This window comes from Nothoprocta perdicaria, unplaced genomic scaffold (assembly GCF_003342845.1).
Source record: "Nothoprocta perdicaria isolate Ctin4 unplaced genomic scaffold, notPer1 scaffold_23, whole genome shotgun sequence".
Lineage (NCBI taxonomy): Eukaryota > Metazoa > Chordata > Aves > Tinamiformes > Tinamidae > Nothoprocta > Nothoprocta perdicaria.
In genome coordinates, this window is record NW_020455455.1 from 6,279,040 (window position 1) to 6,294,437 (window position 15,398).

Here is a 15,398-nt window from a genome sequence, read left to right on the forward strand (position 1 = left end):
CACTACCCTCTACACCATTATTATCTCTCTTTAAGATAAGAGCACTTATCAGCCCAAACCACTAGATAATTTCAGCTGACGTCTTCTTAAAAAAAAAAAAAAAAAAAAATCACGGAAGTGTCCAGGAACCCAGGCCCCCCCCACAAAGCTGACTTAGCCTTTGGTATCCTTGGTAAAAGATTCAGAAAGTTGCCCAAGTTTTACCCAAACCGTTCACTCTGAAAGGTCCTAAGAACCCAGTAAAAGTAAGAACTGAAAATGTATTTTACAGATGTCTGCACAGTAAAGAACTAATTACATTTTTACAAGGGTATTACCAGCCACATACTTCTTTTATCTTCAAAGCCAACTATTAATAGACAACACACATACCATTCCTCTAGGCTTCACACAGAAAATTTGCAGTATATTAATCAAAAAGTGTTGCTTCAACTATTTTAAATGCCTGCCCAAGCACACTCATACTGGTTTCCAGTTGGATTATACCAAGTTTACAGGCTTAGGACAAACATAGGACATAAGCAGTTATTCCCAGAAGAAGCAGTACTACTCTAAACTCCAACTTTATTCACACTGAGCCTGTATATATTTTGAAAGAGTCTTTAGTGCAATCCAAAGATCTTCTCTCCATAGCAAAGACCTTAATTTTACGTACAACAATACAATGTGGGCCTACTCACTAGAAATAATGCTGTGTTAAAAATGGTTCTAATAAATGAAGAAAGACAAAATACATTACAGGTTTGTCTTTGATACCTTGTTCTTTTCTGAATTCTCTGCTACTGTCTTCAGGTGTGCAGAAAGAAACTTGAGAGTCTCATAGTGATGTTCTGGTAAATCGTGAATCTGAAATAAACAAAAACTATTTGGAATACTGAACATTTAATGCTAATTTTGTGATGCACCTGCAACACATCTCATGTCAGCTTACCAGTCTCTTCAGTGTTTTCAGACGTTCAACAGGATCTTCCTTTCGATTAGCATCTATGAAATCTGCATATTTGTCTGTTAAAACAGTAATGTTAAATTAATATGTACATACGACCTGTAAAAGTCTACCTGCATACAATTTAGTAAGATGGAAGTAGAAAAAAAACCCAGCTTTCATATAATATTACAATATTAAAAAAAAAAAAATCACAAAAACAATTCTGTTGTAAATAGCAAAAAAAAATCCATTCTATTCCAACTCCAAAAGCTGGTATTATCATTTGCTCACTGAACAAAATAGATGTAACTAGCTACCCAACTGTAAATATGAAAAGTAATGCTATAAAGAAAACATGCTTTAAGAAACTGTACTCCCACAAGTCAAATTCTGAGTTTGCTCACTTGTCTGCTGATACTCCTACATGAATACATTCTATATAAATCCGATTGCTTCGAATCAAAGTTACCACCCCAACCTTTTTTTTTTTTTTTAATTCCTCTAGAAACAATGTAAGATACATAACAATAACAATAATGATAATAATAAAGCAAGAGAACTGTTTCGTAATTCCTTCACAGTCAGGAAAATTCACCAGTCTACTTTCAAGTTCCGTAAGTCTATAATGACGACGACTCCCTGTTCTTTAAGAAAAAAAGAGGACATTTGTCATATGGTTCTGACGATTTCACTGGACGCTCTGTTGAGTCATCTTACAGATACAACAACTCCTAAAGGCAAAACGATAGTGGAAAYAACTTACCATTGGTAAAAAGAGGTTCTGGGAGCTTTCTGAAGAAGGATTTCAGCAAACTGCTTATTACATTCAAGTCTCGCCATTTCTACACATTTAGAAGAAAGGGAAAGACATGCTTTATATTTCTATAATCACAACACAACCAGGAGGCTTGGGGAGCTCCAAATGGAAACGCTGTGACCAAAGACTTACATCATCATGTACATCAATGTCAGTCATTCCTTTGTTGAGCTCTTCCTGCATGCTTGAGATGGCAGCATTATTTCCAGGAACTCTGTAAATACCKGTGTACTCAAGTCCCCTCTCTTCAACCAGTTTGCAACATATGTCAACAATCAGGGGAATACACTGAGGAAAACAAAAAAATTATATATGTATTTAAGTAATTCATGCAAAAACGTATTTAAAAATCATCATGGAAAGAAAAATKATCTTTTCCTACTTTATTGGTTTGAGCTGGGGGACAGTCATCAAGCCTAACTCCGAATGTTCCCATAGCAGATGGCTTCTTTTCAAACGTCTTCCTCACGATGCTCGGGATGCCTTTTTTCCATGTCCCCTTGTCTTTTGGTGGGCTCGTCTCATCTTTTCGATGCAAGTATAAAGCAGGCGAGGGAATAAGAAAGAAATAAAAGAGCATTTCGTGCAAACTATTGGGAATAGAGTTAAGAAGATAAAATAACCTATTGCATTTTTACCTCTTTTATTGGCCCAGCTTCTCACAATAACTCACTAACCATTTGTCTACCATCTGAARTATTTTTTTTTCCCTCTTATGTAATCCAAAAGTATGTTTGGACATATCCAAACCACAGAGCTGGAGAAGTATGTAAGTAACTGGCATGAAGAACTTCATGGTTTGAAGACTAAAGGCATATATATTGTACTAAAAAAAATAATAAAAAAAAAGGAAACTAACAGCTTTTAAAAAAGCAAGATAAAGCCTCCACTGAATTACATTCTGCCACACAGAACAGCAATGAAATAACGCAGCCACAGCACAACATTACATTAAGGAGAACTAATCAGCCTTGCAATAATTAACAGATTTAAGTCATTCCTAAATTATCCCAAATACAACTCAGACATTTCAAAATTATTTACACCGAAACAGATAAACGTTCAGCTGCTCCACTATACAATTCATATGACAAATTATAGTGCTCATTCATTATAAATCTAACACAGTACTGCCTTCTTATTCAAAATATTTCTGGAAATGTTCTTTCAGTGCATTTGAAACCTACTTAGCATCCTTTAAATCAACACTACAATTTAGTTGCACAGTAATCTGCAGCACAGCAGGAGCAAAGCAATGTTAGTAACATAAAGCAGAATTTACGCACAGTTTAAATTCAAGACTGAATTTTTGAAAAGTGGCTGTTCAGCCAGTTGTCTGAGTTGGTTCCTTTATGAGCAGTCTGATCATGTGCAGCAAAAATTTACACATTATTTGGAAAAAAAAAAAAAAAAAAAAAGCAGCTTGTGACTATGTGATGGAGAACAGTTACTGATTAAAGTTTATGGTCCTGGCTCATCAGACTTAAAGGTTTATGTACTTTAGAACTCAGCAGGCACTAATTGTGAGCTGGAAAAACTCATTCCTGCCTTTAAACACAACGATCAAACCCTTCTTCTTCTCAAGGTATARTAAGTTTCATCAGAAAACTTTCTTTTCTTAACAGTAAATTTAAAAGATTTTACCTATTTAATTCCAAGTCAGCTGAATAATACCATAAAAGTATTTCAATATCCATACCATGGATATCCATTTCATTATCCATACCATGGATAATACCATAAAAGTACTTCAAAACTTGTCAAAAYCCTGGTCATGAGACGCTTAACACAAGTACTTTGCTACTGTTAAACACCACATGAATCTCAAAAAAAAAGGGCCAAACCTTCCTGAAAGATTACTAGAATCAAAAGAACTTTAGAGATCTGAGAAGACCTGAAGTATGTTGAAGGTAACAACTAAGTGAAGGTAAATAAAGTGAGTGGTTACAGCTGCAGCTTAAAGAAATAAATTTCTTTGAATGAGGTATATGAGCTTAGAGAAGCCAGAAAAGGCACCTCAGTGGCCTTATATGGGGCCATAAGGGACTCTAGAAATGCACACACAGCAAACAGACCTTTAGTGAGAATCTTCCTTTCAGATTCATCCTTGGGAGAATGTGGACTCTGGGTCCTCGGCTCTGTTTTTGCTCCAAGCAGAGTCTGCCTGATGCTTAGGCTCTGACGAGGTGTTTTGGGAGAGGGCTCTGTTTTGCTGCTTGAAGAGCTGAAATGAAATATTACTTCAGTAAGAGGAAGCTACGTAACAAGTGTACAAAAACTGCTGCCASCAAATGATTTACCTACCTCATCATTGTACTGTATTCTTTAATCCTTCGACTAATTAGATCTCTGCTAGTGACACCAGTATCCTACAAAATGAATAGAGAACTACTTAACCACCAGTTAACTCTTCCCATTGACAAGTCAGCATATCAAAAATTAACGTTTCAGTACAACTAAAATCTAATGGTCAGCCAGAATTACAGAATGGTTAAGGTTGGAAGGGACCTCTAGAGATCATCTAGTCCAACCYCCCTGCTCTATTACACAGAAGTAAGTTTAAATAGAAAATATGCAAGCCAAAAAAATATTACTCTGGAAAATGTAATCTTATGTTCACATGGTATTGATATAACTATTAGCTTTATACATAGACCTGAAACAGCTTTTAATTCAACTTTGTTTTTAATCAGCTGTCTAAAAATATTTATCAATCCACTTTCCTTTAACTGATTATTTCAAAACTGAGCAGTTGTGCATGACCACAGACATGAAAATATTCTTCTGTTACTCATCTCTGAAATATGAATCCTCTGAAGATACACAGAGACTTAAGTGGACAAGTATGGACACGTTAGACACAATAATGTTTCCTTCCTATAATTACCTTTCATATTTAATTCATATAACTGGACATTCACTACAATCAAACTAATCCTCCTGAGTTTTATTTTTAGCAACCAAGAATCACACTGTGCCACTGTGTGCTTGGTCTGAAGAGAAAAAAAACCCACACTTCTAAGGCAAAGTGCCTTTTAAATAAAACCTAGGTATTTTTAACAAAACAATTTAGTGTCAAGTGTAGCTGCAGACAAGTCAGCAACAACCTTCACTTATTTTAAAAATGTTATCTGATTATTGAGATGCCAGGCTTTTTTGAACTCTATTCAGTTACCGTGCCTTTTACCTTCTTTTCTGCATATTTCACCTCATATTCCTGCACACACTTTGGTCTATTGTTTAATAAAATTTTCTTTTGATGAAATATTAATTAAAAGAAAACACAATCAGATTTTAATTAAAAGACAGTAACAATGTTTCCTGCGCTATACATTATACAATTACCTCATCRTTTAAGTTGCTGTTGTCTTGTATTGCTTTAATCCACGCTAACATATCGTCTCTGTCCTCRGCTTGAAACAGATACTTGCAGTCTGACGTGGTGAGCCTGAATACATTTTTCCTCTTGGTGTCAGAGTACGAGATGTCTATCAAACAAGCGTTGATGCTGATAGGTTGTTCTTCTTCAGATGGGGTCATTTGTTCCTTTTTATCCTTGTACAAATAAAGCGAATGGCCCCGAAGAACAACATACAATTGTTTCCATGGCCGAATGCTTCCACTCACTCGCTGAAAAATTACAAACCAATTTACAAGATTAGTTATTTATTATTGTTCCTCAGTTTAAAAAAATCTTCAAAACTTTTACAACAGGAAGACAAACCATCTTTCTTAACTGTTCTTAATAAAAACTCTGGGAAAGACTATCCAAAAGTAGGATTCACTAACAGCTCTGTTAAAGGAGGGAATTGCTCCACAGCCTGCCCACCCTGAACACGCAGTAGGTGTGTGAGGACACAGGGCAGTGGGGAGAAACAGAGAATGGAAATAACTAGAGAATTTCACAGAGGGATTGGGATAAACATAACAAATAAGTAAAGGAGTGGGCTCTTGTCCCTCTTGTCCGAGGCTTTTTCAATTTGATTTGCCTCAGGGAAACACCCACACAACACTGCAATTCCAGACCTTGATTTTCCTTACGTTTTAGTCTGTGAATATGCAGAAGGGCCAACCTGAACTCAGCAACTCTGTAACATTCATTACTATCAGTGCTCTTCTAACTATTGGCAAAGGGTGAAGAGAAAAAAAAAAAAAAAAAAAGACTATGGTTATCGAGGGATTGATTCTTTCTACTTAATGAGTCCTTAGAAATAACTTTACTTCAAGGATATTTTGAAATGCAAAATTAAAGCAGTTCAGAAAACAGTCTCCAAGAAAGAGGCTGAGGATTTTTTGCCCAATCAGTCTTCTAGCAAGTAATTCTCAAACTTTGTCAGTCTTACTGGAGYTCGCATCCCCAATTTTTTGTTTAAAGTAAAATTTATTGCCTATACTTTCGAGTATCTTATTCTTAATTTTCCTCCAGTCTAGTATTTATCCTGAGAGGATGTTAAGAAACAGGTACCTTTCCTCTGATAAGCTGACGATAATGGAGCCATCCTTCCTTGGAAGCATCACCAAAGACCTCCGAAGAAGAATCTTTCCGGGAACCAGAGTCTTCTGATGATTTTTGACTGTCTGGGACCTTATTTTAAAACAAAACAAAAGAGTTACCCCCCAGCATATCTCTAAGCACATTTCTCTGTGATCTTGTGTTCCGAATGTTTAACTTTTCATTTTAAAAACTACCACCCCATTCAGTGAAAATCCCCTCACAGAACCTCTTTGGAAAATCTGATTTCTAAAGTTATCACAAAGTAAAATGTGCAACTGTGACTTTACACATTCCAATAAAATTTTAGGACACTGCAGGAATTYTAGACTCTTGTTACTAAATTCTTGTCTTACAGAAGTACATCATAAATATGCTTTGTATACAGGGCYGAAGCAAATGAAAATTAAGGACCATATGCACCAGCTAAAGAAAAATAAAACAAAAAAACCCACAAACCAAAACTAAACAAGTCAAAATCTCAGAAAATTATTTACAAAAAAAATACCCAGTGGGTAGAACAATGAAGTCCCTTTTTGTGTTTAACACTACACTTAGAAATCATACAACTTGCCACAGTAACAGCCAAAATTCTTAAAAATTGTTACATATGTTTACCTACCTTGATCCCTTTCAAGCTAGATACATGCTTAATGGATCTGTTGAGACAAAAAAGAAATAGATGTTAAAATAACCTGTCAAGACTTTCAAAAATATCTGCAAATTAATAGTTTTTTTTTTTTCTGAACTTACACTTTTCCCTCTTCTCTATAGTCATCCAACCCTTCATCGTATGACTTTGATCTCTCAGTTTTTATGGCAGGCTGGCTATCCAGGACACTAGGCCTTATGGATTCTACAAACAGATCAAAACCATCAAATAGATATTAATCCGAACGACATTTCTGCAAGGTATTTTAAGCTATAAAAAGATCAGATTTTTCAAACCCGTTCTCCACAGAAGGCACGCTCTTTTTTGGAAGAGGAAAAGAAGCTGTTGCATGAAGAGAAAATGCAAGCAGTGCTCACCGTGGTCGTGTGAAAGCTGCCGGCGAAGTAAAGGGACTGGGGACGCGGGGCTGGGAGGGACGGTTGTCACCACAGGTCCYGGCGAGGCCGATGCCGATGCCGAAATAACCGCGGAAGCCGGAATGTGGGCGATATCGTGGTCGATGCTGGGGCTGGTGGGCTCGTCTGCAAGGGCAGCATGCAACGTGTTAGCAGCTTAAAGGGGTTAACGCTCCAATTAAATAGCGGTCTGCATTTTTCTTTATTGGGATATCAGATTAATTATCCTAAACATCAAGTCTCTCAAATAAACAGCAAGGGCCCAATTAATTCAGTGTTAAAGATACTTCTTTTGTAAAAAATGAGAAGCTGTCTCATTTCATAAGGCTGTTAATTGAACAAAGGCAAAGGTTTAGGCACCTGATTACAGATTTTACAGGGCCTGAATGAAACTAGAATTACTTACCAATTTCTTGTATTATKATTTTCAAGGAGACAGGGTGTTTGCATATGTGCATATGAAGAACACTTGTTATATCACTTAAGTCTAAACTCAAGAGACAGATAAGAAATATTTCCTATGATAAAACAGGCACAGACTTCCAGAAACTGTGCACTTCCAAAGTGTTCAAATAATAAAGCCAAGTTACAAAAAAGAAAGCAAACCCCAAGTAAATAATAAATCTAAAAYAGGATTCTAGCATCCATGCTGACAAATCCCCACATACTCAAATAAAGCAGCAAGTATTCATATTTTTAAAAGACAGCGCCACTACATACCAATTATCTCTTCCACTAATTGTTCATACAAACGACTGCACACCACACACGTCCAGCACCTCACTGTCTCCACAGCCACAAGGGTCATCACGAAAGATTCCCAAAAGCTTTCAGCATTTCCAGGTTTTAATTTTTCTCTTACAAGAYGGAAGGAGTTGAGAGATTTAGAGACGACAGTTTTGAGAAGAGAGCTGACATCTTCTTGGACACGAGAGTTGAAATAATTTTACTTAATGCATGGTAGAAGAAGGGGTGGAGAGCATCAAGTCACGAGCACGGGCCGAACTGTACCGCTGTTATGAATATGTATGTATTCTAGGTGCTAAGCATTGTAATATGCAGAGCTTCTGAAAAGCCTATTGAGATCAGTGAACACTCATTGACAGAGGTTGATTCTTTGCTTTGTACGAACACAACTGTGTGTGCTGCATTGTGCTTTGCAAACAGTCACCAACAGTTCTGCTGAAGGCAGAGTCTGTGCCATCAAAATTTGGCAATGTAAATGTAAAAAAAAACAAAACAAACAAACAAAAACCACAGAATGGATAAAAGCAACGAAAGGTTTTACCTAAAAAGCAGGGGGTTGTTACTGTGGTGGTGAACATAATAATAATAATTAAAAAAAAAAGTATCAAAAAAATAAGAAACTAGCTGCCACCTAAGAAAAATAAAAATAAAATCAATGAAAAGCCAAAAGAATTCACAACCAAACCTTGATATTACAGTTTATTTAAATAATTTCCAAGTTTTATTTGCATCCACAGAGAGATATCAGAAGCATTTACACATCTCTTCCACATTCCTCAGCCAGAGGACAGGAAAAGTCTCCGTTTTACTTCCATTTTTCAAGCTACAATTGCTCTCTGTTCCGTTTTCCTTCTCACTTGCTCAGCCTCCCTACAGCAAATCCTGGGAGAAGGACATTAATGTTGACTAATGAATATTTCCACTTACTGAGCAATTTTAAATGGTTTAATTAGTGCAGAGTATGTAAACTGGCAGTTCTCAGCTTTAACTTATTTATGCTACAGACTTAATTCAGAATGTCAGACTCCACTCCAAAAGGTTACAAAAATGTTAGCACTTAAAATAAATCTGCTTGAGCTATGAATACAAAACTGCTAGGCAATACACATAATTTCCCACATCATATGCTTCTTAACTGCATGTAGTAGGCTGAGGAAATATAAATTTTATGTCCATAAATTCTTGAAAACAGCAACTCAACTTTTAGTGCACTTCTTACTAAATTATTAAGACTTTCTCTAAGTCCTAGAAGTCTCACTTCTTAATGAGGCTTAAATGAAAGGCTTAATTTTGGGGGGGCTTTTTTCCTTGTTTAGTACAGCAAGTTTTAAAGCACATACACATAAGTATTTGCAATGGCAGTTCAGTCCATCCAGCAACACCTGTGTTGTCATCATCCTGAAAGATATTCAGGATAGACCTCTAGCTGTTTATTGGCAGCTAAGGGGGATATTTTGGCATTAAAGAATCTACAGTGCCAAATCTTCCTGCGAGGGGTTCTCTTGTTGTATTATATATTGTTGTTGACATAGTATCTTCACAGTTATTCTATTCTCTTCCTAAGAATATTGAGCACATGCAACTTCATTAGGAACCCAAGCAGGGTGAGCGAGGAGGAGTCAAGCTAATCAGCCCCTGACAACTTGCAGAGGTAGCAAGGGATGTTACTTGGTTCAGAGTGGATCTAATCCCCAAATGAATCAAAATTAAAAACTGCATGAGAAATATGCACACTTCAGGGTGCAAATGACATAAGGTGCAAATATGTGCAAATGTACATAATTAATAACGATATRTGCATTAATTAATATGTAATAATACATGCAAATGCACATAAGGTGTAAATGGTGAAATGACTGCAAATGACATTGGCACACGGCAGGAAAATGATTCTGTTCAATCTGTTCAAGCAACGAAGAGAGGGAAGATTAGCCGGGGGGCAAGCCTTTACCTCCTGTATATCCACTGAGGAACACACTGTGATGCACAGCACATGAATTACTGCTTATTAATCCAGTGCACTGTCAAACTGCACAGATAAYGTTCAGTTGAAAAGCTGCAAATAGGCCCTGAATTTTGACTTTTCTCCTAAGTGCTTGGGGTACTTCTCCCTCTTTATATTTTCCTTTATTAATTAGCGTATTTCTACTACCAAACTCCTTGCAGAGCACATGGAAAGGGTGTTCTCTGCCCTCCAAGGCATGGAAATGATGGCGTATGAAATGCAGTGAGGATGAGCAACACTCTTTACTCTCTTTCAGTTGGTGGCCTCAAAGATTACTGGTATCCCCTCTACCTGCTGGTAAAGAAAAAACCTGAAGCTTTCAGGACTGCTCTGAGTTGCCCTTGCCAGCTCCACGGCAAGGTGAGCTTTGGCATCGCTAACCTCACGCCCGGGCAGGGCCCGTTCCCTTCCCTTGCAGCCTCTCCTCGCTCCCTTCGGCTGCACACGAGCTCTGCGAGGAGCTCCTGCTTTCCCAAGCTGTTGGCATTGCATAACTGCCCAGGGAAAGGCTTACCTAACTGCATCACGTTATATAAACCCTGAGAACCAAGTCACAGACTAGCTGCACTACGGAGAAGCTGCTCTCCTTGGGCTCCCTTCATCACTGGCAGTGAGGGGGCAATTTCCCCTCCGGCAGCAGCTCCTTGGGGATTTACTCCCCTCATCTTTCTCCTCTGTGATGGAAGGTGGCTACAAAACCCACCCTCTCCCAAGGCCCAAGTCAGGGATCAGGCCGAGGTCACATTACCGTTCAAAACCTTAAGTAGATGATTCAATTTAGACAGCCATTGTGAACATACGGCTACAAGGCCAAATTCAACAAGTCCATAATTYAATCGAGGATAATTTATTATATGACTTGAAGATTTAAATCATAAAAATTAATAACTGAACAAAACCACACATTTAAAATAGCTTTAAATTCCTTCTGATATGAAGAACTATGAAACAGCACGTACTTACGCACCCAAGGAAATCCACCTACAGCCTATGCAAAGAACACACACTGAAGAGGTTAACTGTAATTTACTTGCTGGTTTTCTGAAATCAGTGTGAATTCCCGGACTGGGTATGTGTTTAGAGATGTGCAGTGCAATGTTCATGCTATTTCGGTTACTCATCAATCCTGGGGAATTACAACTCTGAGTTATTCACTCTTGGTAAACAGATTGGCCTTCTATGGAAGACTCAAGGGAACTGACGGGTTCCAAGCACAAAGGGTATAATAGTCATTAAAAACACTATTGTCACTCAAGAGGGGCACAGATCTCAAGGTTTCCAGATACTGGGATGGAAGGTTTCCAGATACTGGGAATCCTTCATTACAATCTAACCCCCAACACACACCCAAAAAGACCAGAAAACAAAATATCTCCCATCCATTGGCTCTCAGTAACTCTCTCATCAGCACCATTCACTTCTGTGGTGTAATTTAAGAATGAATTTGAAWCTTACACCTCAGTTTCATTTTTTTATGAGTAGAAAATAAAACAAAAAAAATTACCGCACTTCTCTTAAAGAGATCACAATTCTTTTATTTATTTATTTATTTTTCCRAAGGGTATTCCAGTAATGCCAGCAGACCCTGCATTAACACTGGGCAGTCCCTCACCGCCTGCACGTCTCCGGCTGCATCCTGGGTTTCTCCTGCATCCAAACACGTCCCACCACACGATTCCCGAGTGGGCTTTGTCCCGTGGCGGGGCACAACCTTGTCCCAGCGTCCTCTTCTCAAACACAGTCCTCRAAGGCTTCACAGCCTCGTCCCACACCTGGCACCCTGGCTCCCTCCGCCCCAGCCTGCCCCACGTCCCTGCGCTCCTGCTCAGCGTGAGGAACAGGCTGATCCAGGCCTCGACTCCTCCGGAATCCAGAAGCCTGCGCCCATGGTTACTCACTGCCTTTTAATATCTCATTTTTTTTCAAATAAAGAACTGTTAATAAAGTCTTTAAAAAGGCAGTTCCAGCATAGAATATTTCAAAGAACTTCTCCATGTTCTTTGGTGGATCTTCTCTATATAACCCGGCCCGCAGGCCTCGTTGTGCACACAGGCCGCAGGCCTTGGGCTGGAAAACCCCTCCGGAGCCACCGGGCCCAGCCCTGCCCTCGCACCCATCCAAATAGCGTGTTCATGACCCCTGCCTAAGCACACACAAGTGAAAATACTCCTTCCAAGGCTACGCTTTATGAGGGGTTATTCATCAAATCTTTWCCAATCTGCTGCTTGTTTTAGTATTGAAATTAAAGAAAATATATTATTTTGATGTTAAAAAGCCCAAAGTGTCACTACCTTACTGTATAGGTCAGATACAATTACAAAATAATTCTAATTTCTAATAATTCCCATGTTCTTAATGTAAGGCTTGCCTCATAAAAAACAGTATTAGTACAATTCATACATATACACATACATATACACATATACATACATACACATAYACATTTTGGCCAAGAACTCTTCTGTTACCTGTCCTTTCTTACCTATAATTAAGKTATCATGATATACTACACTTTGAAAACTCTACTTATTACCCAAGAACAGAAATCTGATGCCCCTAGTCCATTAAATCTCTTCTGGATGTTATGACTTATTGACTTCAAGCTCTGAGTTTTAATTAAAAACACATTTTTGAGCTACAGAAGCATACAAACGGTGTTCAAGCCACCAATTTGTAATTTTGTGTTTTGGCTGCTACACTTCGGAATGCCACAATGATTTTAAAATTGTTCTTTGGATAAGAAACACTGCGATTTTCAGCCTTGAGCAACAGCAATTTGGCAGGCCACGCTGCAGAACCCTGCAAAAACCAGAAGATTGATGCTTATCTTAGAAACACGGATGACATGTTACAAGCTGTGCCAATACTGTTGCTAAAATAATGGAAGCAACAGTCCCTCAAAAAGAACCAGCTGTCAGCTCTGATTTTTTACTGCAGCTACATTTATATTTTCACAGTTTGGAATAGCAAGCCAATTACTTGCAAGAGAAAAAAAATATCATGATGGTTGAAGATTTTCTTATTTAGGCAGATGATTAAAAATTTTTGCTAAAATTATAATTTCCTTATCACATGTCATATCAACATCTTTGCTGAGCCACCACTTGCCCCTAAGGTATCCACACATTTTGGGTTGACTTGCAGGGCTCTTCGCTGAAGAAAGTTGAGGTTTGGAATTCCTCTCTGCTTGATGCTTATCTGTTTTCCCCAAGAAAACACACAGAACGAGCACATTCTCTCAAAACATTGTATTACATGCAAGGAGAACATTCCTAGTTTTTCCCTACCTTTTTCCATTCCTTTTCCATAACCCTTCTCATAAGGCACAAGCAAAGTGCATAGAGATTTATTGTGTAGTTCCCAGACTATGGCTGCATGGGTCTGTGTGGGTGGGGGTATTTGCATCATCCTGGGGACAAGGGGAAAGACATGGCATAGAACTCCTCTAAACAGCACAACATGAGTTATTCTTTCCAAAGAAAACCTCCTTTGAGCTATGTGCATAGCTTCTTATTTACAGGTAGCTAATGTCAATTTTATAGGTCTCTAATTTCAACTTGGCAACAGGAGCACACCACCAAAAAAAGGCTGAAAAGTTTAACTGGTGCTGGGTATTTTTAGCAAGTCACATGCTTCACCTCCAAATATCCCTTTAAAAAAGGATTTAAGGGCAAAAAATTAAAAGGAGTCTGAGCAAAATCAATTGGAAACCAACTGCATCCATCTTACCTGTAACATAGCACCTATCTACATCCTTTTGTTTAGGATAAAATTTTTTTTAAAAAAGCAGATTTCATTTGAAGACCGCAGGGGAACAAATCTGTCCTTGGCTTTTGAAAAGTGGCTTGAAGATGAACTCTTGAAGCAAAGTGAAAAGCAGAGTTTGTCCATATGTTAATGACGGGCACACAAATCCCCACAGTTGTTTGCCTGCTCTAAGGGTTGACGGGACAGACGTATTAAACGTGAGTCAATCGGAATTAGAGGCCACTGGTCACTCCTACAGCACCAGAAATTAAGCAAGTGAGAAGCAGGTTTAAAACAGCAGCAGCAGGAACGCTCTGTAGGTAACATGCAGACAGAAACCCTCACGGAGCAAAATCAAACCACACTCCATTCAAGTGACATAAGGTGGAAACATTTAGAAGATCGGAAGTAGCTGCACGAAATATTATGCACTCTTGTCCTTCCCACACATTTCCTTAGGGATCGTATTTTGGGCAGTGGCAGAGGGAGGGCATCTGTCTGACTTCTTACTATTCTTCAGTCTTATTACAGTCTGGTTGAATATTTTTATCTGGCTAATTTTCTCTTAGCCCTTCACAAATTAATAGTGGAATGAAGTGACCTCATTTCCTAGGAAAGGCTGCATTCAATGTTTTCAAAAATGGGGTCAGTCCACTGAAGAAAAAAGTTTGTTGATACTTACTTAGCACTACCGCATATTTGACAAGAACTCAGTGATAGGATGACTATAAAACTCATTTTGATACGAAAAGCTTTATTAAACTTCAAGATTACGCTTCCTTAGTTCAAACATTCTGTACACATTCATTGAAAATTGATTTTCATGCCATAACCCACCTTAAAACCTAATACTGGAAAGAATAACCATAGCACTGGGCCAAAGCATTCCAGTGCATGGGCAGTCCAACGCTGCGTCGCTTTCTCCACCCTGCTCCTATCGCCCGCTCTCTCCAAGCTAAATTACCAGATTTGAATAATCTCTGTTATAGTTGTCTAATCTGCAAATAAGGGTGCAAAACATAGTTGCAAGCTACCTATACATCTGAGATACGCACACCAGGCATCTGTATCTTAGAAATGTATAAAAATATCTGTTTTCTGAATCATCTTCTTTCCTCTTTAGTTACGGAAGTGTTGAGCAGCATTCTAATTTCCATCCAAGTCCAGGCTGACACGTCTAAAATTAACCTGTGGACCAGCAATGTATTATTTGCTGTTCTTTAACRGAGAAATTGTACAAATTATGGGTCTTAGAAGATGAGCACTAAACATGACAATTGCCTAAATAATCACTGATAGAAACGGTATTTTTACTAGTCTAGAGACCAGGTAGGACAGCTTGCGCATAAAAGCGGAAACCTTTCATTAGATTAACTGGTGTAGTTTGAAACACAAGGCAGCATGTAGGGAACAGAGCCCTTCCTTGGACCTGAAACAGCAACAGAGGCTTTCCAAGGGAAACTCCAAGCATTTACTAACACTGGAAAAATAAGGAAGCATGCAGGACCAGGATATGTTTTTCCATAAAACCACTTGCTTCTTCATTCCCCAGCAACCTACATTTAACTGAGGAGCCTGGGTACACACAGCTTGT

General features: G+C 38.4%; 1 protein-coding gene across 1 annotated transcript in view; it reads right to left on the reverse strand.

The window, feature by feature from the left end:
• The window catches only part of ARHGAP21 (Rho GTPase activating protein 21), a 70,312-nt gene that overhangs the window by 8,442 nt on the left and 46,472 nt on the right, over positions 1-15,398 (reverse strand). Inside the window, exons 10-21 of the mRNA XM_026039388.1 lie at positions 7,267-7,431; positions 6,991-7,093; positions 6,860-6,896; positions 6,211-6,330; positions 5,091-5,375; positions 4,050-4,114; positions 3,821-3,969; positions 2,128-2,270; positions 1,878-2,033; positions 1,692-1,770; positions 932-1,005; positions 757-846 (exon numbers count right to left, since the gene is read on the reverse strand). Of these exons, the coding sequence (XP_025895173.1) occupies positions 757-846; positions 932-1,005; positions 1,692-1,770; positions 1,878-2,033; positions 2,128-2,270; positions 3,821-3,969; positions 4,050-4,114; positions 5,091-5,375; positions 6,211-6,330; positions 6,860-6,896; positions 6,991-7,093; positions 7,267-7,431 (1,466 nt within the window). The remainder of the gene's footprint in view (positions 1-756; positions 847-931; positions 1,006-1,691; positions 1,771-1,877; positions 2,034-2,127; positions 2,271-3,820; positions 3,970-4,049; positions 4,115-5,090; positions 5,376-6,210; positions 6,331-6,859; positions 6,897-6,990; positions 7,094-7,266; positions 7,432-15,398) is intronic.